The sequence below is a fragment of the Anolis sagrei genome, chromosome 2 (assembly GCF_037176765.1).
Source record: "Anolis sagrei isolate rAnoSag1 chromosome 2, rAnoSag1.mat, whole genome shotgun sequence".
NCBI lineage: Eukaryota > Metazoa > Chordata > Lepidosauria > Squamata > Dactyloidae > Anolis > Anolis sagrei.
Window position 1 is genome coordinate 193,197,504 of NC_090022.1, and position 24,601 is coordinate 193,222,104.

A 24,601-nucleotide genomic window follows, 5' to 3' on the forward strand; every position below is an offset into this window, starting at 1 on the left:
TTTCTGATACAGAACATATGCCATCCAATAGTCACCATCTGCTTGCCCACAGAAAACCATATTCAATAATCTAGAGCTGATGTGGTAGTAGTAATCTTTTGTAGGTAGTCAGCCTCTCCCCTCCTGACATCCCCGTTGCCTTGGCACTATAAGAGGGTTTCGCGAGATCAGTCACCCTTGTTGCTGTGTGGTTTCGAGGCAACGGTGTAGTAATGGTGAGGCCGCGGACCATATTTTCGTTCTTGTGGACCATAGTGGTCCACAGAGCATAGGTTGGGAACTACTGTTGTAGACAGAGATTTGAAGAAAGAAAGGGAAGAAGCAGAAGAATCAGGCAGATCTCCATAAGAGTTTGTGTTTCCCCATCAGATTCTGTATGGAACCTTAAAAAATACTTCTGGCTTAAAATATCAATAGAGGGTCTATTGTTTGATAAAGTCTTAATCTTAAGGAAACAGTAAATAAAATAAAGTGGGTGTATTACTTCAAGAATAAGAGATCTGTTGCTAATGGATTACAAATAATACTTTTATACTAAGAAAGAATATGATGATTAGAGTAGGTATACAGAGGAGGGAATAGGGAGCAGAACAATGGATGCTATGTTCTCTTAGATGGTTATAAAACAGGAGTAAAAAGGGAGAATTTGAGTCATAGAAGCAGGTATAGCTAAAAGGAAAAAATTGTTTAAGTTAAAACTGGAGGAATATATTTTAGAGAGTAAGAAGGGATACAACACAACCTTGTTGATCAGGAATTTGGGATATGACATTTGTTTACTGGTGGACTCATAAATTTATGGCAACAGAAATGATACTTGTTCAGGCCTTGGTGGTGGAGTTAGGTGTTTGTAAAATGTTTATTGTTTTGTGCTCTGTTTACACTGTAAGCTATTACGTTTGTAAATAAAATTTTACATTAAAAAAAGGGGGGGAGATTGGAGGAATACTATAAAGCTGAATTTTATTTTGAAATCTTACAAATAATTTACTGCATATAGACCTGTTAAATGCTCCTTCTATATACATTATTATTTTAAATTCTGAGTCTGATTATCAATAATTCTATGTTATAGAAAGGAGATTGATTGCTCTTTGTATTAGAATAGCCTTGTCTTTTTTATAAATAATAATAATAATAAACCTTTATTTGTACCCCGCTACCATCTCCCGAAGGACTCGGTGCGGCTTATACGAGGCTGAGCCCAAAAAACAACAATAAAACAACAATAATACAGCAAAATAAAGCAAAAACAAGTAATAACATTAACAACACGTAATGTTATTGCTTGTTTTTGCTTTATTTTGCTGTATTATTGTTGTTATTTTATTGTTGTCAGCATGGTATTAACTGCTCTAATACTTTTCTGTTGTTTCCCTCTTTTATATTTGTGTTTTTTTTCTAATATTTTTTTCTTTTCATTGATAATATTGTATTTTTATATATATTAAAATTAATACAATACACACACACACACAAACATATACACACATACCTATACATACATACAAGTAGTCCCCGAGTTACAAACATCCGACTTACAGACAACTCATAGATAAGAACAGGGGTAAGACAAAAGAGAGAGAAATTTATCCCTTGGAAGGGAAATTCATGAGAAAAAGTGTCTCCAATGAAGCTTTCTCACCAATCCTTGTTTCCACAACAAGCCCATTTTTTCAAAATCCAATTCTTACAGGGACAGAAAGTGAGGTGAAATCTTCTGAACAGGGGCACAGGCAGATAAACAAGCACCACAGGGATGTCAACCCTTCCATTTGCTATCCAAAACCCTCTCTCTCTCTCTCTCTCTCTCTCTCTCACACACACACACACACACACACACAAACTTTAAAAATGTACCCATTCTGACTTACATACAAATTCAACTTCAAAACCTTATTCATAACTAGAGGACTGCCTGTGTGTGTGTGTGTGTGTAATAAAAGTCTGATTAGACTGGACACCTAACAAGGAAAGCACAGACTTGTAGAAAATATCACCAGAAGGTAGTCTGCCGTTCCCTGGTGGACCTTTGCCAAATTCTAGATCGAGCGCCTGTGGGTTGCTGAGAGATTTGCAAAGAATTCCAGACAAGGTGAATCTTGCCTTGATCCTGCCATGCTCATTGTGTGTTCTTACAAAGGAGTGCAGACTCAGCATTGCTGAACACAGCTTAGTTACACCTGCGTGTCAAAAGCAGGAATGGTGAAATCATTCAGTTTGGTTTCCTCTTGCATTTAGTGCTGGTTATAACCTTTAAAGTCCCACATGGCAGGCACGTATCTCATCGTGTGAGTCTATCTGAGATTTAAGATATTTGGGAAAAGGCTTTTTGTGGCTCCAAAACCATCACAGGCACATCTGGTGACAATATAGAAGAGGGACTTCTCAGTTGCTGCTCCCAGACAGTGTTTGGCCTTCCTCTCCTTTCCTTTTACCAGCAGGCCGCAGGGTTCTGTCCTGGACCCGGTTCTGCTCAACATTTTTATCAATGACTTAAATGAAGGGTTAGAAGGCATGACCTTGTTAGAAGGCAAACTACAGGAAAGGAAATTCCACTGAACATTAGGAAGAACTTCCTTACTGTGAGAGCTGTTCAGCAGTGGAACTCTCTGTCCTGGTGTGTGGTGGAGGCTCCTTCTTTGGAGGCTTTTGAACAGAGGCTGGATGGCCATCTGTTAGGGGTGCTTTGAGTGTGATTTTCCTGCTTCTTGGCAGGGGATTGGACTGGATGGCCCACAAGGTCTTTTCCAACTCTATGACTCTATGATTCTAGGCAAAGAACGTTTTATTCAACTTTCCCTTTGGCATATCTTTTGTGTTTTTTAAATAGGGTGATGCTTTCACCTTTTTTTAATATGTCTTATATTTACATAATTTTAATATTTTGTTTTTAACAAACTGTTTTTTTAGCTTCTGACTGAATAATTAAAAAATGTATCCTGCTTTTTGAAAACTTTTAACTCACCTTGGATTAAAAAAAATAATTTTCAAGTTATATGCAGTTTGTGAATTTAGTCAAATTCAGCTGATCTGGCATAAAGAGAATAAGGTTCTATATGCCTGGCAGTTAGATGTTAAAGATGAGAAGGCTTTTAAGCAAAAAAAGAAGCAGCAATCTGAATTCAATGTTACAAACAGATCATAGAATCATAGAGTTGAAAGAGACCTCCTGGGCCACCCAGTCCAACTCCCTGCCAAGAAGCAGGAAAATCACATTAAAGGCACCCCTGACAGATGGCCATCCAGCCTTTGTTTACAAGCCCCCAAAGGAGCCTCCACCACACTCTGGGGCAGAGAGTTCCACTGCTGAACAGCTCTTGCCATTAGAAAGTTCTTCCTAACGTTCAGGTGAAATCTCCTTTCCTATAGTTTGAAGACACTGTTCCGTGTCCTATTCTCTCGGTCAGCAGAAAACAAGATGAGAACAAAGAGATTCAAACATTCAAAGTTACACAATAAACGTTCTGGCCTGAATGAATCAATCGGTCAGTTTTGGTTTCTCCCACATAAAGGATTTTAAAAAAATAAATAAATAGTGCAAGTGTTTTTTTCCCACTGTATAAGGAGCAATCTGCAAATTTAATTAATTTTTCTAAACAATGAAACTGTTGCAAAAAAACATTTTCCAAGAGACCTAGACTTAGAAATATGTGTCCGAAAATATTAAACCACCTATTTAGGCTATGGAGAATCTGGTTGTTAGAGGAAAAAAGAAAAAGAAAAAGTAAAAAAGATCTGGTTGTTCTTCCCCATCTGGAACAGAACTACATGGAAGTAGCCTAGTTTGTGTAGAAGGAAAATGCTACAAAAATGGTACAGGACTACTGCACAACTTTCATATTTTTTTTTACCAGAGGTAAAGGACAGGTGTCGGCATGGCTGTAAACAAAGAGATGTTTAATCACATAATATGGGAATGTTACAGAGCACAGGCATACTGGAGAATGACTGAAGGAGAAATTAGCAGAATGTTATATCTTCAAATAGTAATAGCCAATAAAAATGTATTACATGCAAAGATACCAGGAGTGTACAATGTGCAAAAGGAAAGAGTGGTTGACAAATTAATAGTGTGTGCACAAATTGTTTTAGTGAGGGGTTGGAAAGATAAAACAAAGTGGACTCTGACAAATTGGTATAATTATATAGTAAGCATGTTAAATGTGGAAATAACCAATTATAAATTGAACAATATAAACAAAATAGAAAATGTTATAATAATAATTAAAAGCATGTGGGATCCAGTTAGGAATTATTTAGAGAACGTATTAAGGATGTGGAGTGAAAAAATTGAGATTAAGACTACTTTTTCAAATGTAATTTCTGTGGTTTATTGTATAAGTTGTACGTCCGGGGAGGAGGGTGGGAATGGGGTAAAATAATAAACTAAAAATATATTTTTAAAAAAATCTAGATTGTGTAATCAGATTTTGGAAATATATTGTGGACTAGATTTCCCCAAATCTTCCATCCAGCACTATCACAGAAACAATTTTCCTAGATAGTTTTTTTATTCTTTCTATTCTGTTTTGCTGCTGTTGTGCTTTTTACAACCAGGCATATTTAAGTGATTTGAGGTGTGCTTGCTAGTTGCTTCCCTCTCTGAACCTTTCTACAATGAGGTGGGTAAAAACATACAACAAACTGAGTAATATAGCTTGCCATCACTTATTTTCTAAATTTTCAGCTAAGATTTAGAACTTCGTATTCATCTTTAAGAACCAAAACTTATCTAGAAATGATGGACCAAGAAATAAACTTATACAAATAGGGCAATAATGTAGACACCCACCAAAAGGTAGTGCTAACTGGATAAAACCAAAGAGACTTATCACCGTACCATGGAAATCATCCTCAACAAACTGCCATTTTTTTCACACACACATGGTTTCTCTCTCCAAGTGAAGGGCAAGAAAAATGCTCTTTAAAAAAAATCAGTTGTTCGACAGGACTAAGAAATGAGTTGTGGGACTACAACTTCCATTATCCCTTCCTACTGGGTAATTTGGTTAGGGCTGGGAGGAATTGCCATTCAACAACAAACACCCCACACTTTGGCCTAAGTTTTCAAAGCATTCTATCAAATTCTGCATCAGATGCCACACTCAGTAATACCTTCCTGACCATGGAAATATTGGGGCTTTCCATATATTGGTATATACAAGAGCTGGGGCCTTCTCAACAACCACCCTTTTCTTCCAACTGCAATGTAACTGTTTCTGCAAGGATACAACCAAACATCAAAGGTCTTTCTGTGCAAAGCTGCTTTTGGTTGAATTTGGCTCATCTCCTTCTAGCAACTTTGCAAAGTATTCTTTCTGCCCACGACTATGGATGTTGCCTCTGGTACGGATCTTAGAAAATTGACTTTTTGGGGCCAAGCTTGGTTGGGTGAGTCAGCTTTCTGGAAAAGCCGTTTCCCTAGGCTCTAAGGTGGTTATTTAATTGCTCTCTTGCCTTCATGCTGTTTTGTGAGAGCACAACTTTAAAACTGTAAATTGATGGCACAATATTCACAGTCGGATATGGGAGAGCTCACCATTATCGCTACTGTTGTTCTCCTCTATATTGATGGGTTCGTTTAGGTTCTTCTCCACAGTCCGGCTCCCCCTCAGCGTCATTGACAGCTGCCTCTTGATCTTCTTCATCCGATCCATGGTGGAGGAATGGCTGGAGTCACTGCCAGGGTGAAAAAAGGAAGGTTAGCCAGCATACTAAACACACAGGAGGTTTTCACTCGATACAAATTAAAACAGAAGTAACAAAATTTGCTGGATGTTCTGATTTTGATTGAAGCCCTGCTTTTCAAAACATAAAGTGATCCATGAAACCATAATGTACAGTATATAGGAAACTAAAGGAAACTGAACGAAGTGCAGCACATTAAGTAAACAATACATAGACGTAAAAACAATAATAACATGAGATTACAACCCCAAAAACACTCATAAAATATCACATAATCTTTATATATAAAATCCCAGCCTGCGTATGTTTATGCTCACAAAACTCAAAAAGTAGTCAGTCAATTGACTTGATATTTTGACACAACATTGCGTTCCAATACACGCCTGTTTTAATAGTAAAATGAAATTGAAACACAACATTGCATTCGAATACATGCTTGTATTTAGAGTAAAACTAGTAGTCCAGGAAAAGACAGAGTGGATCTGTGATGCCCAAAGCACCACTCACAGCCTAGCTTTCATTTTCTCTCAGCAGTATAAGAAATGAAAACTGAACACTGAAATTTGGACACAGTGTTGCACTCGAATACACATGTGTATTTAGAGTAAAACTAGAAGTCCGGGAATGGACAGAGTGGAATCTGTGTTGCCCAAAGCAACCACTCACAGCCTAGATTTCATTTTTCCACAGCAGTATAAGAAATGAAAACTGTGCGTGAGCAACCAATCACTACACAGTTTTCCTTTTACCTCAGCAATAAAAGAAATAACAACCTGTGACTATCAATGAAGCACAGGAGTTGTGTTTGCAAATGTGCGGTTTCTATTTAGAAAACAATTGCTTCTCTCATGGGCACTTATATGTTGCATGCTCAAGAGTTAGTAAACCGTCAGATCTTAATGTTTATGAAGAAAACGGAAAAACCAAAAATGTAGTCAATCCACTAGCTTTACAATAAAAAATTATTTTATGAGAAAAAAACCCTCTGTTTTTTTTCCTTTTCTTTCATTCCACATAGACACGGCAATGCAAGGCGGAGTATTGAATTGAATGATGTGATTTCTTGGTTCACAACAATGCTTTTATTTACAATCTCATTCATTTCATACCACACTGAGCCACAGCAAAGTGTGGTTGGGTTTAGATAGTAAAATATTAAAATTCATGTTATTATGTGGGTTGTTCACCAACTTTTCTTCACTTCTCTTTATTCCTCTCTCTTTCTTACTTCATTCATCACTTCAGTTCCCCTCCTTTGTTACCACTTTGGCTTTTTCCAACTTAGTTAGTAACCTAATGCTTCTTTAGATCATGAAAGTAGTTTTGGGTTACCACTCTCAAAATCCACAGTCGATACAGCAAAGAGACTCTGGGAGACTCTGGAATTTGTAGTCCTTTTTAAAATCTGCTCTGACTTTTTCTAGGCCCTTAACAACACCAATGGCAAGCAGAAACCCTTCTTACAGTGACAAGGCACCGGAATCAATCATTTCAAAAAGTACCAATCTCAACCACAACTACAAAATTCCTACATTTTCAGTTCAACCCTCCTCTCTGTGAGAACAAATTCCCAGACTTCATGGGGCTGCACAAAACTGCAAATGACAGCAAGCTCTATTGAAATGAAGGACTTCTGGTCCAACAGTTATTTTCTAAATTTTCAATCTGGAAGACCTAGAAAATGCGTGGAAAAGACATATTTTGTCAAGTTTGGATAAATGAAACCTCAGGGACCAATCCAACAAACATGGGATAAGCCAATATTTGTTAGCAACATGCCTCCTATGATGATAAGGTTAGGTAGATAGCTTCCTCTCTACTTCATTCTTACCATTACAATCCTGCCATTGTAATGCAAATTGAACTGGATTATACTTATACATTTCAGTTTAAAGCAGTTCAACATACATTATATGAGTCTGCATTATATGAGAGAGAAAAGGAAAGAGAAACCGATTCATGAGTGCACAGTAAGTGTCAAGAATGAGAAGCTGAACCTAAGGCCCGTCGCAAACTAGGTTCCTGCGGGAGAAAACCTTGCTAGCATGTCCCTGACGTCACGAGACTCCGCCTCTCGCCCCGCCCCTTTCTCTTTGCCAGCGTGGTTTTTCCTTTGCTAGGGCAGCATTGCCCGCATTTTCTCTCAGTTGGCAGAATTCAACTGAGAGAAAATGCGGGCAATGCTGCCCTAGCAAAGGAAAAACCACGCTGGCAAAGAGAAAGGGGCGGAGAAAGGGGCGGGGAGAGAGGCGCAGGCTCATGACGTCAGGGACGTGCTAGCAAGGTTTTCTCCCGCAGGAACCTAGTTTGCGACGGCTCTAAGTCTTCCAAGTGCCTGCCCAACACTTTAACCACTACAGTCACACCGGCTCTCATCATATTATCTTTTTTTAGAATTAAAATACAGTTTCCTGCTTGGAGACGTCAGACTGAGTAGTGGGGAGATCCAAAAATAAACCTTTTTTTCTGTACCCCTGAAGTCCATACAGGCAATACAAGAGGTCCAGGGGAATCCCTCATAGCTCCCACAGGTCATGTTAGGAGCGACTTGAGAAACTGCAAGCTGCTTCTGGTTTGAGAGAATTGGCCGTCTGCAAGGACGTTGCCCAGGGGACGCCCAGATGATGTGATTAAATTATCCTTGTGGGAGGCTTCTCTCATGTCCCCGCATGAGGAACTGGAGTTGATAGAGGGAGCTCATCCGCCTCTCCCTGGATTCGAACCTGCGACCTGTCGGTCTTCAGTCCTACCGGCACAGGGGTTTAACCCACTGCGCCACTAGGGGCACCAGCTCCCACAGGTATCCCATACTGCTTGCCATAGTACAGCCAAGTCACAGCAAGGAGACAAACACAACACAAGAATTAAAGTACAAAATCAAAGTCCGCACAATGTAGAGGCAACCACTGTCCTTCGAGGGCTTTAATGGATGATTTAACACAAATGTGTGAAAGGCCAGAGTGGCTATCATGATGGTTATATACCATCCCTCAAATCAGAGAATCAGGGAAAAAAAACAGTCAGAAAATAGAAAAAGATTCACTGGAGTGGAGCACAGTACAGTAAGGTTCCCATATTTGCAGGAAATATTCCAAGACTTGTGACCATCGATACCTGAAACCATGGATAATAGCAAACCCTGTGTTTTGATTATACCTGGGCCAAAAACATACCATAGAATCACAGTGGCAGACTTAGAGAGACCTATATACAATATGTTTTTGGATTGTGAGTGAACCCCTAGATAAGAGGGTAACACTGTATTTGTAAGAGCCACTAACAGAGTGAATCATTATCATCATCATCATTGCTTTTTTATACCCCACTCAGATAAAGACCAATTACTAGCACTGAAACAGCCAACCTAGTACTCTGAGATCACAACTTTCATAATTGTTGATCATTATGAGAGTCAGGGTCCCATAACTCTCTTCATGTTTGGGACCACAACTTCCATAACTCTTCACCTATCAATAATGGTGGGGATTTATGGGAGTTGTAGTCCAAAATTATATGGAGGGGGGAACCAAGTTGCATATCTTTAACCTAGCAGAAAAAAAATGTGATAGACTGGCTGTTGTCCTTACAAGAAGGATGAAATACAAATATGCTTTCTGAAAGGTACCTTCAGATGGTAGCACAACGGACCAAATCAACTTACCATATATGAAATCAACATTTATTTTCCTTATTACCGTATTTCTCTGAAATTAAGACCGGGTTTTATATTAAGTTTTGCTCCAAAGACATGTTAGGGCTTATTTTCAAGTACAGCAATCTATATTTATTCATATAAATATGACAATCTACATTTATTCAAATAAAATGATGTCATCTTCTGGAACATCATCATAATATTATGTCAAAATATTTATATTTAATTATAAAGTGATTTTATTTTGTAATACAATACATCCATCATGTGTTGCAACAGATGTACTACTAGTAAATGCGTATGTCTGGCTGATGATTTTTAACTAGAGCTTATTTTGGGGGTAGGGTACTATGAGCATCCTCAAAATCATGCCAGGGCCTATATTCTAGTTAGGTATTACTTTCGAGGAGACCGTAGTGGAACTATGCATAAAGGTTAGAACATAACAAAAACATTGGAGCCCCCGGTGGTGCAGTGGGTTAAGCCCTTGTGCAGGCCGGACTGAAGAGCGATAGGTTGCAGGTTTGAATCCGGGGAGGGTGCAGATGAGCTCCTTCTGTCAGCTCCAGCTCCCCATGCGGGGACATGAGAGAAGCCTCCCACAAGAATGGTAAAACACCAAAACATCCGGGTGTCCCCTGGGCAACATCCTTGCAGATGCCAAATCTCTCACACCAGAAGCGACTTGCAGTTTCTCAAGTTGCTCCTGACATGAAAAAAAAATCAGAAAAACCTTGGGACTCCTTGCAAGTGTGGTTGTCAGCCTGACCAGCAATTCATCCTCCCTAATGAGGTGAGAGACAGAAAAAGGTTTCTGGAGAGGAGATAGCAGTGTTTAAAAAAGGATAGGCATCAACAGTGAGACCCAACTGCCTTAGTGCAACAGCTCGTGTACAGCCCAAGACATTCTCCAAAGTTCTTTGCAATACATAGAGGTCCTCTAGAAAGGGATTCCTAATCTGATAAACTGGGAGGGTTTCCTGAAGAAAGAGCGATTCCCAAAAGACAGAAATCCACTATTCCAAGGCATTAGAAACTGGCAAAAACGGATGGGTCCGGCTGCAGGGTTGGGGGCTGGGGGAGGTAGAGGGAGAGGAATCAAGCCAAGTTTTCCTTTTGATGGCTTTTATTTCATGCTAATCTCCATATTTGGAGCTGGGAAGCAATTCTGCCCCAGGTCAATTTGGCTAGCAATGGCATTAGCATAATTCATTCCTAGCACATCATTGAGAGGGTGTGTGTCTGTGTGCGCAGTACACAAAGCCCCATCCGCGGCAGGCGAGGAGAAAAAAAAGATGATTTCATCAGAAGCTTTGAGCCAGTCTAGTTTTGGTCAGAGGCTATATTTTGGGGGTATTCCTTGCTTTCAATTACCTCCTGAGCCTTCCTCTAATGAATGGTGGGGGATTAAATTTAGTACAAAGAGCTGAAGGAAACCGCCCAGTCTGGGTATGTGGTTGACAGATGGCATCTAAAGGAAGTCTTAAAACATAGGTGAAGAAGGGAGGGAGGGAAGAGGCAGTCTCATCTAAAGTTCCTCCAAACAAGAAAGGTCTCTCCTTTTTCATATATGGTCCTACGATGCATTTACACTGACAAGTAAATGCAGTTTGGCACCACTTTAACGCCCGGAGGTGCAATGGGTTAAACCATTGTGCCGGCAGGACTTCTGACCAAAAGGTCGGTGGTTCAAATCTGAGGAGCAGGGTGAGCTCCCATCTGTCAGCTCCAGCTTCACATACAGGGACATCAGAGAAGCCTCCCACAGGATGGTAAAACATCCGGGTGTCCCCTGGGCAGACAGTCAATTCTCTCACACCAGAAGCGACTTGCAGTTTCACAAGTCGCTCCTGACCAAAAACAAAACAAAAAACACTTTAACTGTCATGGTTCAAATGCTGTGGAATCCTGGGACTTGTCATTTGACAAAGTCTTCTCTACCAAAGAGTTCTGATGCCTCACCAAGCTACAAATCCCAAGATTCCATAGCACTGAACCATGGCAGTTAAATTGATGTCATGCTGCATTAATTCTACAGCGTAGATGCACCCTAACTCAGCCTTGCAAGTCCAGAAGGCCTCAGATCTATGATGCAGAGGACTGCTGGTTTTCATTAAAGTGTTCTTGGCATCTGCTATTTATTGCACACTCCAAGTGCTACTGCTGATGTGGGCAGAATAAATGATTACTGTTAAACCCACTGCTTTCATGCCTGTGTATCTTTTCATTTATTGGCTACATCAGACTTGCACAACTGGGAACCTATTAAGACAATGGCCAGGAGTTATACAAGTTGGGAATCCTACGAATAGTAATCCAAAATACAAATTTTCCCAAGCTTGGCACACAGCCTGCCCCTCTGTGGATTGTGATGTGATCAAAGCGACTCCTTTTTAGTAGCTGCAGGCATGGCTTGGCAGTTTGAGCATTGGATTACGGCTCTGGAGGCCAGGGTTCGATTCCCCTCTCAGTGATGGAAACTCACTAAAAGGCCATGGGTGACTCACCTACTCTCAGTCACAGAAAAAAACCATGACAGGTTTGCCTTAAGTCAAATATGACTTTAATTCACAAACAGAGAGCAAAGAAATCAACAAACAAAGGCTTTAATTGATAAAACTCCGGTCCAGTTCTGGTTGCCAACTGACTGTAAATAATTGGTACCATCTGCTCTTTCCAACATTAACAGAACTTTATGGGTGGAAGTTAGCAGGTAAAGCATTTTGCAGAATAATAATGAAACATAATTAGCCCCTTATGTCACTACTGTTAAAGCAGGCTTGTGGGGCACAGGGCCTTCCAAATATTAGGTAAAGGTAACAGTTTCCCCCTGACATTAAGTCCAGTCGTGTCCGACTCAGGGGGTTGGTGCTCATCTCAATTTCTAAGCTGAAGAACCGGCGTTGTTTGTAGACACCTCCAAGGTCATGACAGCATAGAGTGCCCTTACCTTCCCGCTGGAGTGGTACCTATACATCTACTCATATTTGCATGTTTCAAATTTCTAGGTTGGCAAAAGCTGGGGCTGACAGCAGGAGCTCACCTCGCTCCCCGGAATCAAACCACCAACCTTTCGGTCTACAAATTCAGCAGCTCAGCAGTTTAACCCGCTGCTCCAAATATTACAGAACTGCAATTCCCCATTTGCTTGACTCTCAGTGTCAATGGTGAGGAATGCTGAAAATTACAATTCGACAACATCTGGAAGGTCTCGACCTCCTCCTGCCCATGTTGAAGACATCTTGTCAGGGGTTGCAAACAAGTTGGGTGAAAAGAAGCCCTTTATTAACAGCTTCCACATTAATTGCTGTCAGACTGAACTGAGAAGATAAACGTGAATGGAATCAGGTCTAGGAAATCTCGAGGAAGGAAAGTTTGGGAAAGGAGGAACTCCCTTTCTCAAGAGGTTAACTGATATCAGTGGTTGCTTTTTAGAGGTTTCAGACCAGGACACTCTGTGCCAGTATGCCTTCTTTTGATATGTGTAAAAGGCTAATACAGCTCACTTCTCTAGAAAATTGTCAAGGAGGGTAACAGCTGTGAGATGTAACTAGGATTTGAATGCTTGCCTATCAAGATGAATGGAAACTGGCAGTAGCAGCATCCACACTGGCTAAACCACAGAAGAAGGACCAACAAGCATTATTTTACATGTTCACCAATGGATGGGTGCAAGATGTAGGCTTACCTCTCACCTCTGTGAAATGCTCTTCCCAACTTACTATCTCAATATCTCTGATCATGTAATGGCCCAAAGAATATTTTACTTTCAATGCACCACCTCCATCTCTTGTCATTAATCTAAAGAACTTTCTGACTGGGAGAGCTGTTCAGCAGTGGAACTCTCTACCCCAAAGTGTGGTAGGGAGTCCTTCTATGGAGGCTTCTAAACAGAGGCTGGATGGCCATCCGTTGGGGGTGCTTTGAATGCAACTGTCCTGCTTCTTGGCAGGGGGTTGGACTGGATGGCCCACGGGGTCTCTTCCAACTCTATGATTCTATGAGTGTCTAAGCCAGTAAAGATTGTGCTTGATCTTGGAAGCTAAGCATGGATCAAGCCTGGTTAGTACTTGAATGGTTGATGACTAAAAATACCAAATGTTATAGACTATGTCTTACAGCAGTGGTTCCCAACCTTTGGAACTCAGATTGTTTTGGACTTCAACACCCAGAAATCCCAGCCAGATTACCAGATGCTACGAATTTTATGAGTTGCAAGTCCAAAACAGCTGGAGGAACAAATGTTGGAAATCACTGTTCCAGAGGAAAGCACTGGAAAAATCATCTCTGAGGATCCTTTGCCTGAGAAAAACCTAAGAAATTCATGGAGTTACTGTAAGTCGACAGATCATTTGAAGACACAGACACATGCTAAGCCAGTAGTTTTCAACCTCTATATTCTTTTGGAATATAGAGGTTGAAAAAGCCTCACCCAATGGTCAGCGATTCTAGAAGCTAAAGTCCAGACCATCAGGAAGACCAAACGTTGAGAAGCTCTGGACTGTGTCTTGTCCTACCTCTCTCTTCTAACTCATCTTTTCTAACCGGCTCTGGGTGTCAAGATTTGGTGGCCTCCGTCAAAGCTTCCCCAGCCCCCTAAAGCTGTTTGGCTACCCTCAGCTCCTCCTTCTCTGCCAGGCCGAGCACTGTTTGAGTCAGTGAAATGTGACAAGCCGGGAGCCCAGGGCCATGAGGCAGGCAGGCAGCGAGCGGAGGATGCACGCTGTGAGCGAAGATGACACTCCTCACCTCGGTCTGTCACTTTGTGTTAAGGGAGACTGGGATAGGATGAAAGAAGTGGGGGGAAAGCTCACTGCCCCACTGCCAATCACTGGGTACACAGTTCTTGCTATCCCCATCTCATGTAGGAAACTGGAAACAAACCCACTGCTTTACAACAGGGAATAAAAATAATGCGGTTCTGCAGTTGTTGTTGAACTGCATCTCCAAGCATTCCTGTGCTGGACTGGTCTGCTGGGTGTTACCACCCAGCAATCCCTGCAATATGTTGTCTGTCGAAGGCTTTCATGGGCGGAACGACTGGGTGACTGTGGGTTTTCCAGGCTGTATGGCCATGTTCCAGAAGCATTCTCTCCTGACGTTTCACTCACAACTATGGCAAGCTTCCTCAGAGGTTGTGAGGTTAAGAGTGCCTGCCATGGATGAAACATGAGGAGATAATGCTTCTGAACATGGCCATACAACTTGGAAAACTCACAGCAATCCAATCATTGCAACATCACGCAGTTTCCATATCCATGTAATAATTTCCACCGTGGCTAAATAATATACCCCTCCTCTAGCTGCTCTGATACTGTATTTAACTGATTTTGGTTTTACTGATAGCTGAAAACTTGTGTGTGTGTTTATGGGCCTTTAAGTTGCCTCTCAACTTATGATGATGCCATGAATTTTTAACTGAACTTGTCTGACCTCTTATAAATTGCACTGGGTCCCAAAATAAACTCCCATTATTATTACATTACAATTCCCATCAGTCCAAGCTTGCACAGATAATGGTGAAGGATGAGGGACACGCTGCCCAACATTACCAGAGGATCTCAAGTTCCCCATGCATGATCTATGACCTACATGACTGTTATGCCATAGTTTTTTTTTAATAGATGTCTTTTGCTAGGACACTGAACTTTTTTATATCGGTTCCAAGAATCATGTCTGCTGCCCTGCTTCCCTTATTTCAATGAAAGGAAAAAGAGAAGCATGTAAATTTCCCAAGGCAATGGTAAAGTACTTTTTCCATCTGCGGCACGGACACGGGCCACAAATGTTTTCCTCAGAAGCAACATGTCCAGCTTTGGTCCAGTAAACTTCCTATTTATACCTAATCCTCTCTAAGCCGGGCCCAGGAAATCAACAGCCTGCAGCTATCAACAAAGCCAAATATATCCCCAGGGCTCACTTCCACAATGACTCCCAGTAAATGAAAAGCACTGGGATAGCTTTCCACTAAAGATACTTCTATACTGGACCTTCAAATCATAAGTAAAGGTGGCTTAAGCCTAAGGTTTATGGAGGGTAGCAGGTAAGTAATCATCCCCTTGACAAACAATAAGTTGAAGGGATTGCCAAATCTTCTGCCCCAGATCAGGCCTGCATTCCTTCTCTTATCAGAAGAACACGTCTGGTCAGCCAAATCCAATGATAAGCAGCTCTAGTAAGTCTTCACTCTTTTGTCTGAGAAACCATCTTAACCAAGCATTCCAGCAAAGGAAAGAAAACACATGGCAGGGATACTATAGTTTCCTATATGTCCCTGGAGAGCAGAAGGCGAAGCAGAGGTTGCCTTTCACTTGCCTTTCTCAACCTTTGTATCCTGGAGGGACCTCTGACATCATTTCCAGGTCACAAAAAAACTCTGCCTAAAAATGATTTTATCTACAGCTCCAAATTTTATTTTATTAAATAAAATAATTTTATTTCAATTATGATGTCTCACAGAGCCCCCAACAGAGTTTTTTTTTTGTTTTTTTGCAAAACCTGACGCTCCCAGGCAATCCTAGTTGATAACCCCTGGTTTTCCATTTTAGGTATTTGTAAACACACACATATATGAGCAGAGGTAAACCAAAGGGAGGGGGGAGGGCTATATTGTGGCAGCTCCAAGTGTGGTATAACCATTCTTCCCCTCTGCCCCATTCCATTGTGCACACATGAAAGTGTATACAGCACATGTGTGTTCAGTGCACAGGAAGGTCCTGAGTGATGGGGATCCACAGCTTTCTTCAGCCCATCAATGACAAAATATCTACCTTGGCTAGCCCTAGAAATGCTTCCTATTTGTCTTCTCTGCTCCACTTTGCCCCATGAACCTGCAGGATTAATGGCTAAATGAAAACAGCCAAAACAGCCTGCATGCCCCCATGTTTCCCCTTTCCAGTATTGATGGTTCTACTTCTTCTTTGGAAATGGACACAGAATACAGAGTCAGGCCAACCTCCATGAAGGGAAACTCAAGTCTCAGACAGGTCACCCCAAAAGGACCCAAAATTGGTCAAAAGCTGCTCTTGATTCACCCACTGCTAGAAAGACACAAATGCAAGAGCTATCTTGCTGACTGTAAAAACAAGGGCCCATCTGGGTCAATATCCTCGCTCCAGCAGGGATCAGCTAAATGCCTGATAACATTTGGTACTGATAGCCTTTTCCTCTTGTCTGGCTCAGTATCTGCTGCTCAGCAATACCAACTACACAATCAAAAATCCATTTTACTAATGGGCCTGAGAGTCCATCTTCTATCAATATGTATGGATTTGCCTAATCTCTTTTAGAAAGCCATCTGTAGCATGACTTATACATGTAACCATATATGGCCAAATGATCTTTATCAGTTTAGGTCCTGGTTTATCAACCAAGGTCCCCCCTGTAATCTGAGGATCCACTCCAGATTCAACAAGATATTGTGACCTTTTTTTATGCTGTCAATATAATGATTTGTATATGGATACAAATCCCGTAGTAACCTATGGATGCAAGAGCTGGACCTTAGGGAAGGCTGAGTGAAGGAAGATAGATGCTTTTGAACTGTGGTGTTGGATGAAAATTCTGAGAGTGCCTTGGACCACAAGAAGATCAAACCAGACCATACTCCAGAAAATGATGCAGGACTGCTCACTGGAGATAAGGATATTAGAAGCAAAGATGAAGCACTTTGGTCACATAATGAGAAGACAGGAAATCTTGGAGAAGAGAATGATGCTGGGGAAAATGGAAGAGGGGCCGCCCATGTATTTATCCTTGAAGTGACTAGCTTGACCTTGAAGGAACTGGGGTTGGCCATGGCATGGGAGTTCTGGCATGGGCTGGTCCATGAGGTCACGAAGAGTCAGAAGTGACTGAACAAATAAACAACAACAAATATAAGGATTGCCTAAAGCAGTGGTCTTCAACCTGTAGGTCCCAGGTGTTTTGCCCTACAACTCCCAGAAATTCCAACCATTTTACCAGCTGTTAGGATTTCTGGGAGTTGAAGGCCAAAACATCTGAGGACTCACAGGTTGAGAACCACTAGCCTATGTCCTGAAAATAATTTCAAGGGTTCCTCCAGGGCCAAATGTTAGCAAAAGGATTCTTCAGATGATGTGCCATAGTGAGATAGTCAATATTGTGAATTACAATCCCATAATATTTGGAGAACTACATATTACCATCAACTGCAAGCTTATATTCAGTTTACAACTTCTATCCAAAGAATATTCGAAATGGTGGTTCAATAAAAATGTGGAAACTATCCTATTTTGTAAACATAGTACCATCTCCTTTACAGAACGACAATCCTAAATATGACCTAGTTAACAGGGAAATTTTGTCAATGTGTAGTTTGCTGGCTAGGATATTCAACTAGGATTTGGGAGATGAAGGGTCAAGTCTGCATCCAGCCATGAAACTCCTTGACTGATATTGGGAAATTGGTTGTTAATTGCCATCAAGTTGATACTGACCTGTCACCTAAAGCTGTCCTCAGGTCTTACAGACTTATGACCATATAATATAAAGTACAGCTGAAGCATCTTCTGCAGAGTCCTCTGCTTTTAAACTATGGGTCCAGACCCCAAACAGGGTCCCAGAAAATGTGGCAACAGTAACGGTTTTTGAAGGCTGTCTCATAGTTGTTTTAGACATTTACATGAATCTGTTGTGCAGTATTTACAATGGACCCTGAAGAAGATGCTTCAGCTGTACTTTATTAAAAAAGAGAAAAAGCAGCCCATTTAGCAAGCCTTGCAAATGTTGGTAAGTTATCTGTAAAAGTCTGATTTTAATATCTATTTTATATATCTATATACCCGGGTCAAATCAAGAAATATATCCAAGTGTATTAAGGAATAGAGAACATAACTTGTAAAAGAAAAGCAAAATACAATATAGATAGTGTAATTGTGATACTGTTTAGGACAATTAAACACAAACATACAGAAGATTTAGTTTTAAGTTTATAACTTAAAAGTATCAGAATTTGTATGAGAATCTTACCTTAGGTTGGTTGTTTTCTAGATTAAAAATCCCTCCTGCACTGAATTTCAAAATTCAGTCCGGCAGTACAAGTTTAAAATAGTGTTTTATTGCATCTCTTCTAAATTGAGCACGGGGAACTTTTCAACTGGGACCCCTATCAGCCAGTGATAATAGCATAGTCAGTGATGGGGGATGATAGGAGTTGCAGTTCAACTATGTCCCCAGGATAAGCATTCCTGCTTTAACTGATAGATGAGAAAGCTATGCTCCTATAGTTAACAATTTCTCGAGCCGAAAGGGGCCATGAGTGGAAAAGTTTAAGAAACCCTGATAGTCTTCTTCTTTTCCTTATTATTTACCAACTATTACCGTCTTTGAGTTGCTGTGAGTTTTCAGGGCTGTATGGCCATGTTCCAGAAGCATCCTCTCCTGATGTTTCACCCACATCTATGGCAGGCATCCAGAGGTGCTCTCACAGCAACCCAGTGATTCTGACCATAAAAGCCTTCGACAACACATTACTGTCTTTTCTAGTCAGTCATGCCTTCTCATGATATGTCCAAAACACATTGGGACATATCTTCTCTCAATATCAGCATAACCTAATTCACAAGAGTTTTGTGAGAATACAAGGGGGAGGAAGAGAACCATGCATGCTGCCTTGAGCTCATTTGGAGGAAAGCAGTATACAAATGCAAGAAATGCATAAAATCTAGATGCTTCTTTAGAAATCAATAAGGATGCCAAGTATAAAGGAATGATGTAGGGAAGCAGGATGTTTCCGAGAAATTAGTTTTACATACCAAATTGAATCTGAACCCTCTCATCCTCAATTCCTCTCTTAATTTTTTCTCGCCAAGTCCTTTGCTTTCAGTAGACTTCTATGTGAGCTTTTTAGTTCTTAGTTTATCTTCCACAAGCTGCACGTATTAAAACAATTCCAAGAAAAATTGAATTCTACAAAAAGTCTACGGCTGGCTGCAAATATTGAACATGCTCTCCTCACAATAAGGGCTGATGACCTACTCAAGACACCTCACTTCTGGACTGTTTTCACACTTTGGAGCCACAATGGCTTGGATCTTGTTCCGTTTTAAAGAAAGTGATTATTTTCTCAAAACAAAACTTTCTAGCCAGCATCCTAACTACTCATTTGCTGGTCCATATGTATTATCATCTTTCTAGAAGCATATACACAGAATGTCTCCTCACTTTCTCTTTGATACCCCTCACAATGCATTTCTCCAAGTTTGGCCAAAACAGTAGGTTCCAAGCAAAGAACTGTATACCAAAAGAGTTAAATATGGTTTCCTTACATTTGAGACTCTTCAGTCAAAGACAAACATAAGTATGAATGCCAGTTGTTCACTCAATTCTCCCCATAGCGTACCCATGAACAATCTCCAGGTGAGATCCACACTTGCATTTTGGGGAAGTGAAATCCTCATTTAAAAAAAAAACTTTTCTGAAATATCTGGTTGATCTTAAAAACTTTATCTCCAAATTTCAAACCATTTAAGATTCTCTCACTTTACTCAAACAAAATATTTTAGTTGTGCTGTAAATAGGTTTTATAGCAGGTGTTCCAGTTTACCTTTAATAGTATTACATTTGTTGCTCCTTGACATATCTTTGATTTCTCTATAAACATTGTATGGTAAACTATGAAGGAACAGATAAGGAACAGAGGCCTATCTGCATAGTCCATATTACAAAGAGTTTGGCATCACTGCCCCAGTTATATCCTAAAGCACAGGTGTGTAACTCAAGGTCCGTGGGCCAAATGTGGCCCGCCATGTCACTTTATATGGCCCTCCAGATGCTGGACTACAATTCCTGTATCAATCATCATTAGACACCATGACTAGAGATTATAGCAGTTGTGACACAGTAACATGTGGAAGACTGCAATTTGTTCTGTTTAGTCAGGATAGTGTGGTTTGAATTTTGATACCAGGCTTGTGGATGTGATGTCTTGACTGTCAATTAACCTTTTCTCAACCTCAAAGTCAGAAGTGCTGTAGAAATACAATTCCCGTTATCCCCAATCCACCAGTTGGATAATCGAAAGTAATGGGAGTTGTCGTTCAATAACATCTAGAGACCGAACTTGGGGAAAAACTAGAGCACCAACTACTAGTATGTGAAACAATTATACAGTAGTTTGCCCTTTGTATCCATAGAGTCTCTGTCCATGGAGTCAGCAGCCCTTTGAAGGCAACCATAAGGCTGTCTTATGTGACCCCCCATGAAAATGAGTCTGACACCCCTATCCTAAAGCATCCTGGAATTTCTGGCTGAGTGAGAAAATAGAATTCTCACCCAGAGAGAGGGCCTTCTCAGTGGTGGCCCCTGGCTCTGGAACTCTCTCCCCAGGGGGATTAGGCTAGCACCCACCCTGTCCATCTTCCATAAGGCTCTAAAGAGATGGTTGTTCTGCTGTGCTTTTGACTAGACAATCACCCAGATAGCTTGGTCCCAACTAGAACTCAAAATCTTGTCCTCGCACTTTAACTATTGCTATGTACCTAAAGTTATAATGCTCTATTCTGAAACTACCATCTATCTCAACTGCTGCCATATGACCTATGCACTTTATCCATCAGCCCTATCCTCACAATTGTTTTTGAACCAGTCCACCCACCTGTACCCAGAAACTGAGCATTATCACTGGTTATTGGTTTGATAGTTGTTATAATGCTGTTGTTTTATTCTGTTTTATGTTGCTGTTATATATTTTAATATGCTATATTTTAATCATGTTATTCAGGCTCGTCCTCATGTAAGCCGTCCCAAGTCCCTTCAGAGACATGGAGGTGGAGTGCAGAAACGAAATTATTATTATTATTATTATTTACCCAAACTACACATCTCTTGGATGAAGCCACAGCAGGCAAGTGGTACCAAACTACTATAATTGTGTATAGTAGTTTAGTGTAGGTAACAATCCAAATCTGAATCAAAAGCTAATGTAGGTTCCTGGTTATATCTTGTTCCTGCTCCCTTCTCTAACTACATGGCCTCCAACTGGATGCATTTCCTGGTAACCACACAATAAGAAGACTCTATTTTGAATCAATGTATTCATATAAGTAGCTTTGAGTGCTCATAAATCCAAAGCAAGTCAGAACAATGAGATGTCCTGCATCTCCACCACCTCTGAAATTTGATTTCAAATGTGACATAGAAGAACATGCAATGTTACTTTCAGCTTCTTCCCAATCTGCAATCATATGCAAATGTGTATTAAAGGAGAAAAGGTGAATTCCACTGCAGTCATCAAGACACTGCAGAACAAAGGGATAAATATGAAACCCAAATAGTTTCTTTTATAGAACCTGGAAAACACCGCTGTTTCTCTCTCTAGTAATTGAAAGGTCTCAGTTAAGTACCTGGATTCAAGAATGCTGCACTAGTAACTTGGAAAGGATTCGAATAGTATCAAAGGGCAGGGTGAAGGACAAAAACGATGTGAGTCTCACCCAGCTTGCAGCCTCCCAAATGCACTGGACTGGAAACCGCATCATCCCTGATCCTTGATTTGAAGTCTGAGAATGATAAGAAGTGTAGGCCAACATATCTGCAAAAGATCGGATTATTATAGCTGAGAGGTAGCAAATGGACACACTCAGCTTAAAGGGGGAATATACTAACTTTTTTCTGTTGCTTAAAGCAAATAAGGGGGAAAATCATTCTCAGAACAGTGATAAGCTATAACTCCTATCATCTCTGAATATCCTGCCTGGAACAGATGGAAACTGGCACGTAACATCAACTGGAGGAGCATAGGTTTCCAGGCCATCAGTTAAAGCAGGAGTGCTTTTCTCCTGGATCTTGTTGAAATGCAACCCCTATCATCCCCCGTCACTGACTCTGCTATTATCACTGGCTGATAAGGGTCCCAGTCGGAGAGTCCCCCATGCTCAGTTTAAAAGAAGTATAATAAAGTACTGTTTTAAGCTTGCACTACTGGACTGAATTACAAAATACAATGCGGGAAGGACTTTTAACCTAGAAAATGCACCAAGCTAAGGAAATTATCTGGTACTTCTATGTTATAAACCAAATCTTCCATATATCTGTGTAAAAGTATATTTTGCAGTATCACCATTACACTATGTATATTTTAATTTGTTTTCTTATACATGTTACGTTCTCTATGCCTTAATAGGCTTTGAGGTATATCTCAACTGAAGTATAATTTGGAGCCCAAAGGTAAAGGTAAAATTTTCCCCTGACATTGAGTCTAGTCTCCATTTCTAAGCCAAAGAGCCAGCGTTGTCCATAGATGTCTCCTAGGTCAGGTGGCCAGCATGACTGCATTGAGCGTCATTACTTAACCACCAAAGTGATACCTATTGATCTACTCACATTTGCACGTTTTCAAACTGCTAAGCTGGGGCTAACAACGGGAGCTCACCCTGTCCTGTGGATTCAAACTGCAACCTTTCGGTCAGCAATTTCTGCAGCTTAGCAATTTAACCTGTTACATCACCGCAGCCCCCTAATTTGGAGTCTACTGAATCATGTATTGTGCTACATATCTGTATATTTAAAAAGTTTACATTATGGGATATTTACATTGTCATTTGGGTTCTTGATATAGGTTTTTTATTCTTCTTCTGTGTAATTGTAATATTGTAAAATGTCATTCAACAGAAATATATGGAAAATTTTGTTTATAACATATTAGTCCCAGACAATTTGTATCAGAGCCACTCCTTTGGTTGGTACCCTATTTTAAACTTTTTCTGAGTGTGAGGGGTCTGAGTCAAAGCCTCCTTCTTGGATCTAGTCAAGATTAAATTGCTGATGAAAGCAACATATTTTAAGAGCCTGGTTCATGGTTATGTTTTGATGCCTCCTAGCAACTTCAACCATATTATCAAAGCTAGTCAGTCAGTGTCTTTTTTTAAGAATGGTATCTGTTTTCTTTGGCAAGCTCCCATTGAAAAATACAGTGTACATGCACACAAACACACACCTTTCATTGTTCAGAACAATAATTGCTCAGCATATAAAGACAATGAGATGGACCCGGATCCAAGGGGATCCTGATGAACAATCCCACGTTGTCTGAAATATACAGATCGCAGACGTATACAACACTAAAGTGTTCTTTTGTGATTATCAAAAAAAAAAGAACAATTATTCCCACTCTCCACTCACAAAGCAACATTAAAAAAAACACTATTAAGTTTCATGAACTCTGATGCTGCTGCTTCCCTAAACTACTGACCGAGGAAGAGTTTACACATCAATGGATCCAGCTGCCTAGGAAAGTCCCAGAGCAGCCCTCATTAGAGGCATCGGAAGAATCTGGATTTCAAGGATACAGAGGAAAAAAGCTTGATTCTGAGTGTTTCCTATTCTTTCGTTGCTCTGTGCCTCCAAGAGATTTCTGACTCACAGCCGCCCAAAGGGGAACGTTCGCTCCCTTCGTTCATCCGGAGAGGCCCTGCTCGCGATCCCACCTGAGTCGCAGGCGCGTTTGGTGGGGACAAAGGACAGGGCCTTCTCTGTGGTTGCCCCCGACTTTGGAACACCCTCCCCAAAGACATTAGACTAGCACCCACGTTGGCAGTCTTTAGGAAGAGTTTGAAGACTTGGCTATTCCGATGTGCCTTTCCAGAATAGGATGACTCCCAGCATTATGTCCCAGAAGCACTTTATCAGTTTAATGACTCTCTGCACATTGCACTTGCCCAGAATTCCAACATACCACCTGTTACACCCAGCACTTTTTAACCTGTACCCATCACTGGCCCGGCCCTGGTTTTTATTGCGTAATGGTGTAATGTTTTGTTATTGCTTATGTTTTTAATTTGCTTTGTATTGTATTGTTATTGTTTGCTCTTGTTGTGTTGAGGCCTGGCCTTTGTAAGCCACATCGAGTCCTTCGGGAGATGCGGGGTACAAATAAAGTTTCATAATAATAATAATAATAATAATAATAATAATCTTATTACCCATGAGTACTCCCAAGATCTTTTTGCACGTTCTGCTGTTGAGCCAGGCGTCGCTGTTGTGTATCTTTGCATTTCGTTTTTTCTATCTAAATGGAGTATCTTGCATTTGTCCCTATACCATTGGGATAGTCTACAATGCTTATTTCAATGATCTTGTACTCTTGTTTTATGATCTCAAATTATCTGATTTCTACATCAGTGGTTCTCAACCTGTGGGTCCCCAGATGTTTTGGCCTTCAACTCCCAGAAATACTAACAACTGGTAAATTGGCTGGGATATCTGGGAGTTGTAGGCCAAAACACCTGGGGACCC

General features: G+C 40.6%; 1 protein-coding gene across 5 annotated transcripts in view; it reads right to left on the reverse strand.

The window, feature by feature from the left end:
* The window catches only part of CDK16 (cyclin dependent kinase 16), a 75,538-nt gene that overhangs the window by 30,429 nt on the left and 20,508 nt on the right, over positions 1–24,601 (reverse strand). For 4 of the 5 annotated variants that reach the window (XM_060762778.2, XM_060762777.2, XM_060762780.2 and 1 more), the window contains exon 2: positions 5,543–5,682. In XM_060762778.2, coding sequence (XP_060618761.1) covers positions 5,543–5,660 — 118 coding nt within the window. In that variant the 5' untranslated portion in view covers positions 5,661–5,682. Of the gene's footprint in view, positions 1–5,542; positions 5,683–21,801; positions 21,900–24,601 lie in introns of all 5 variants that reach the window. The other variant, XM_067464301.1, reaches the window with a different exon arrangement.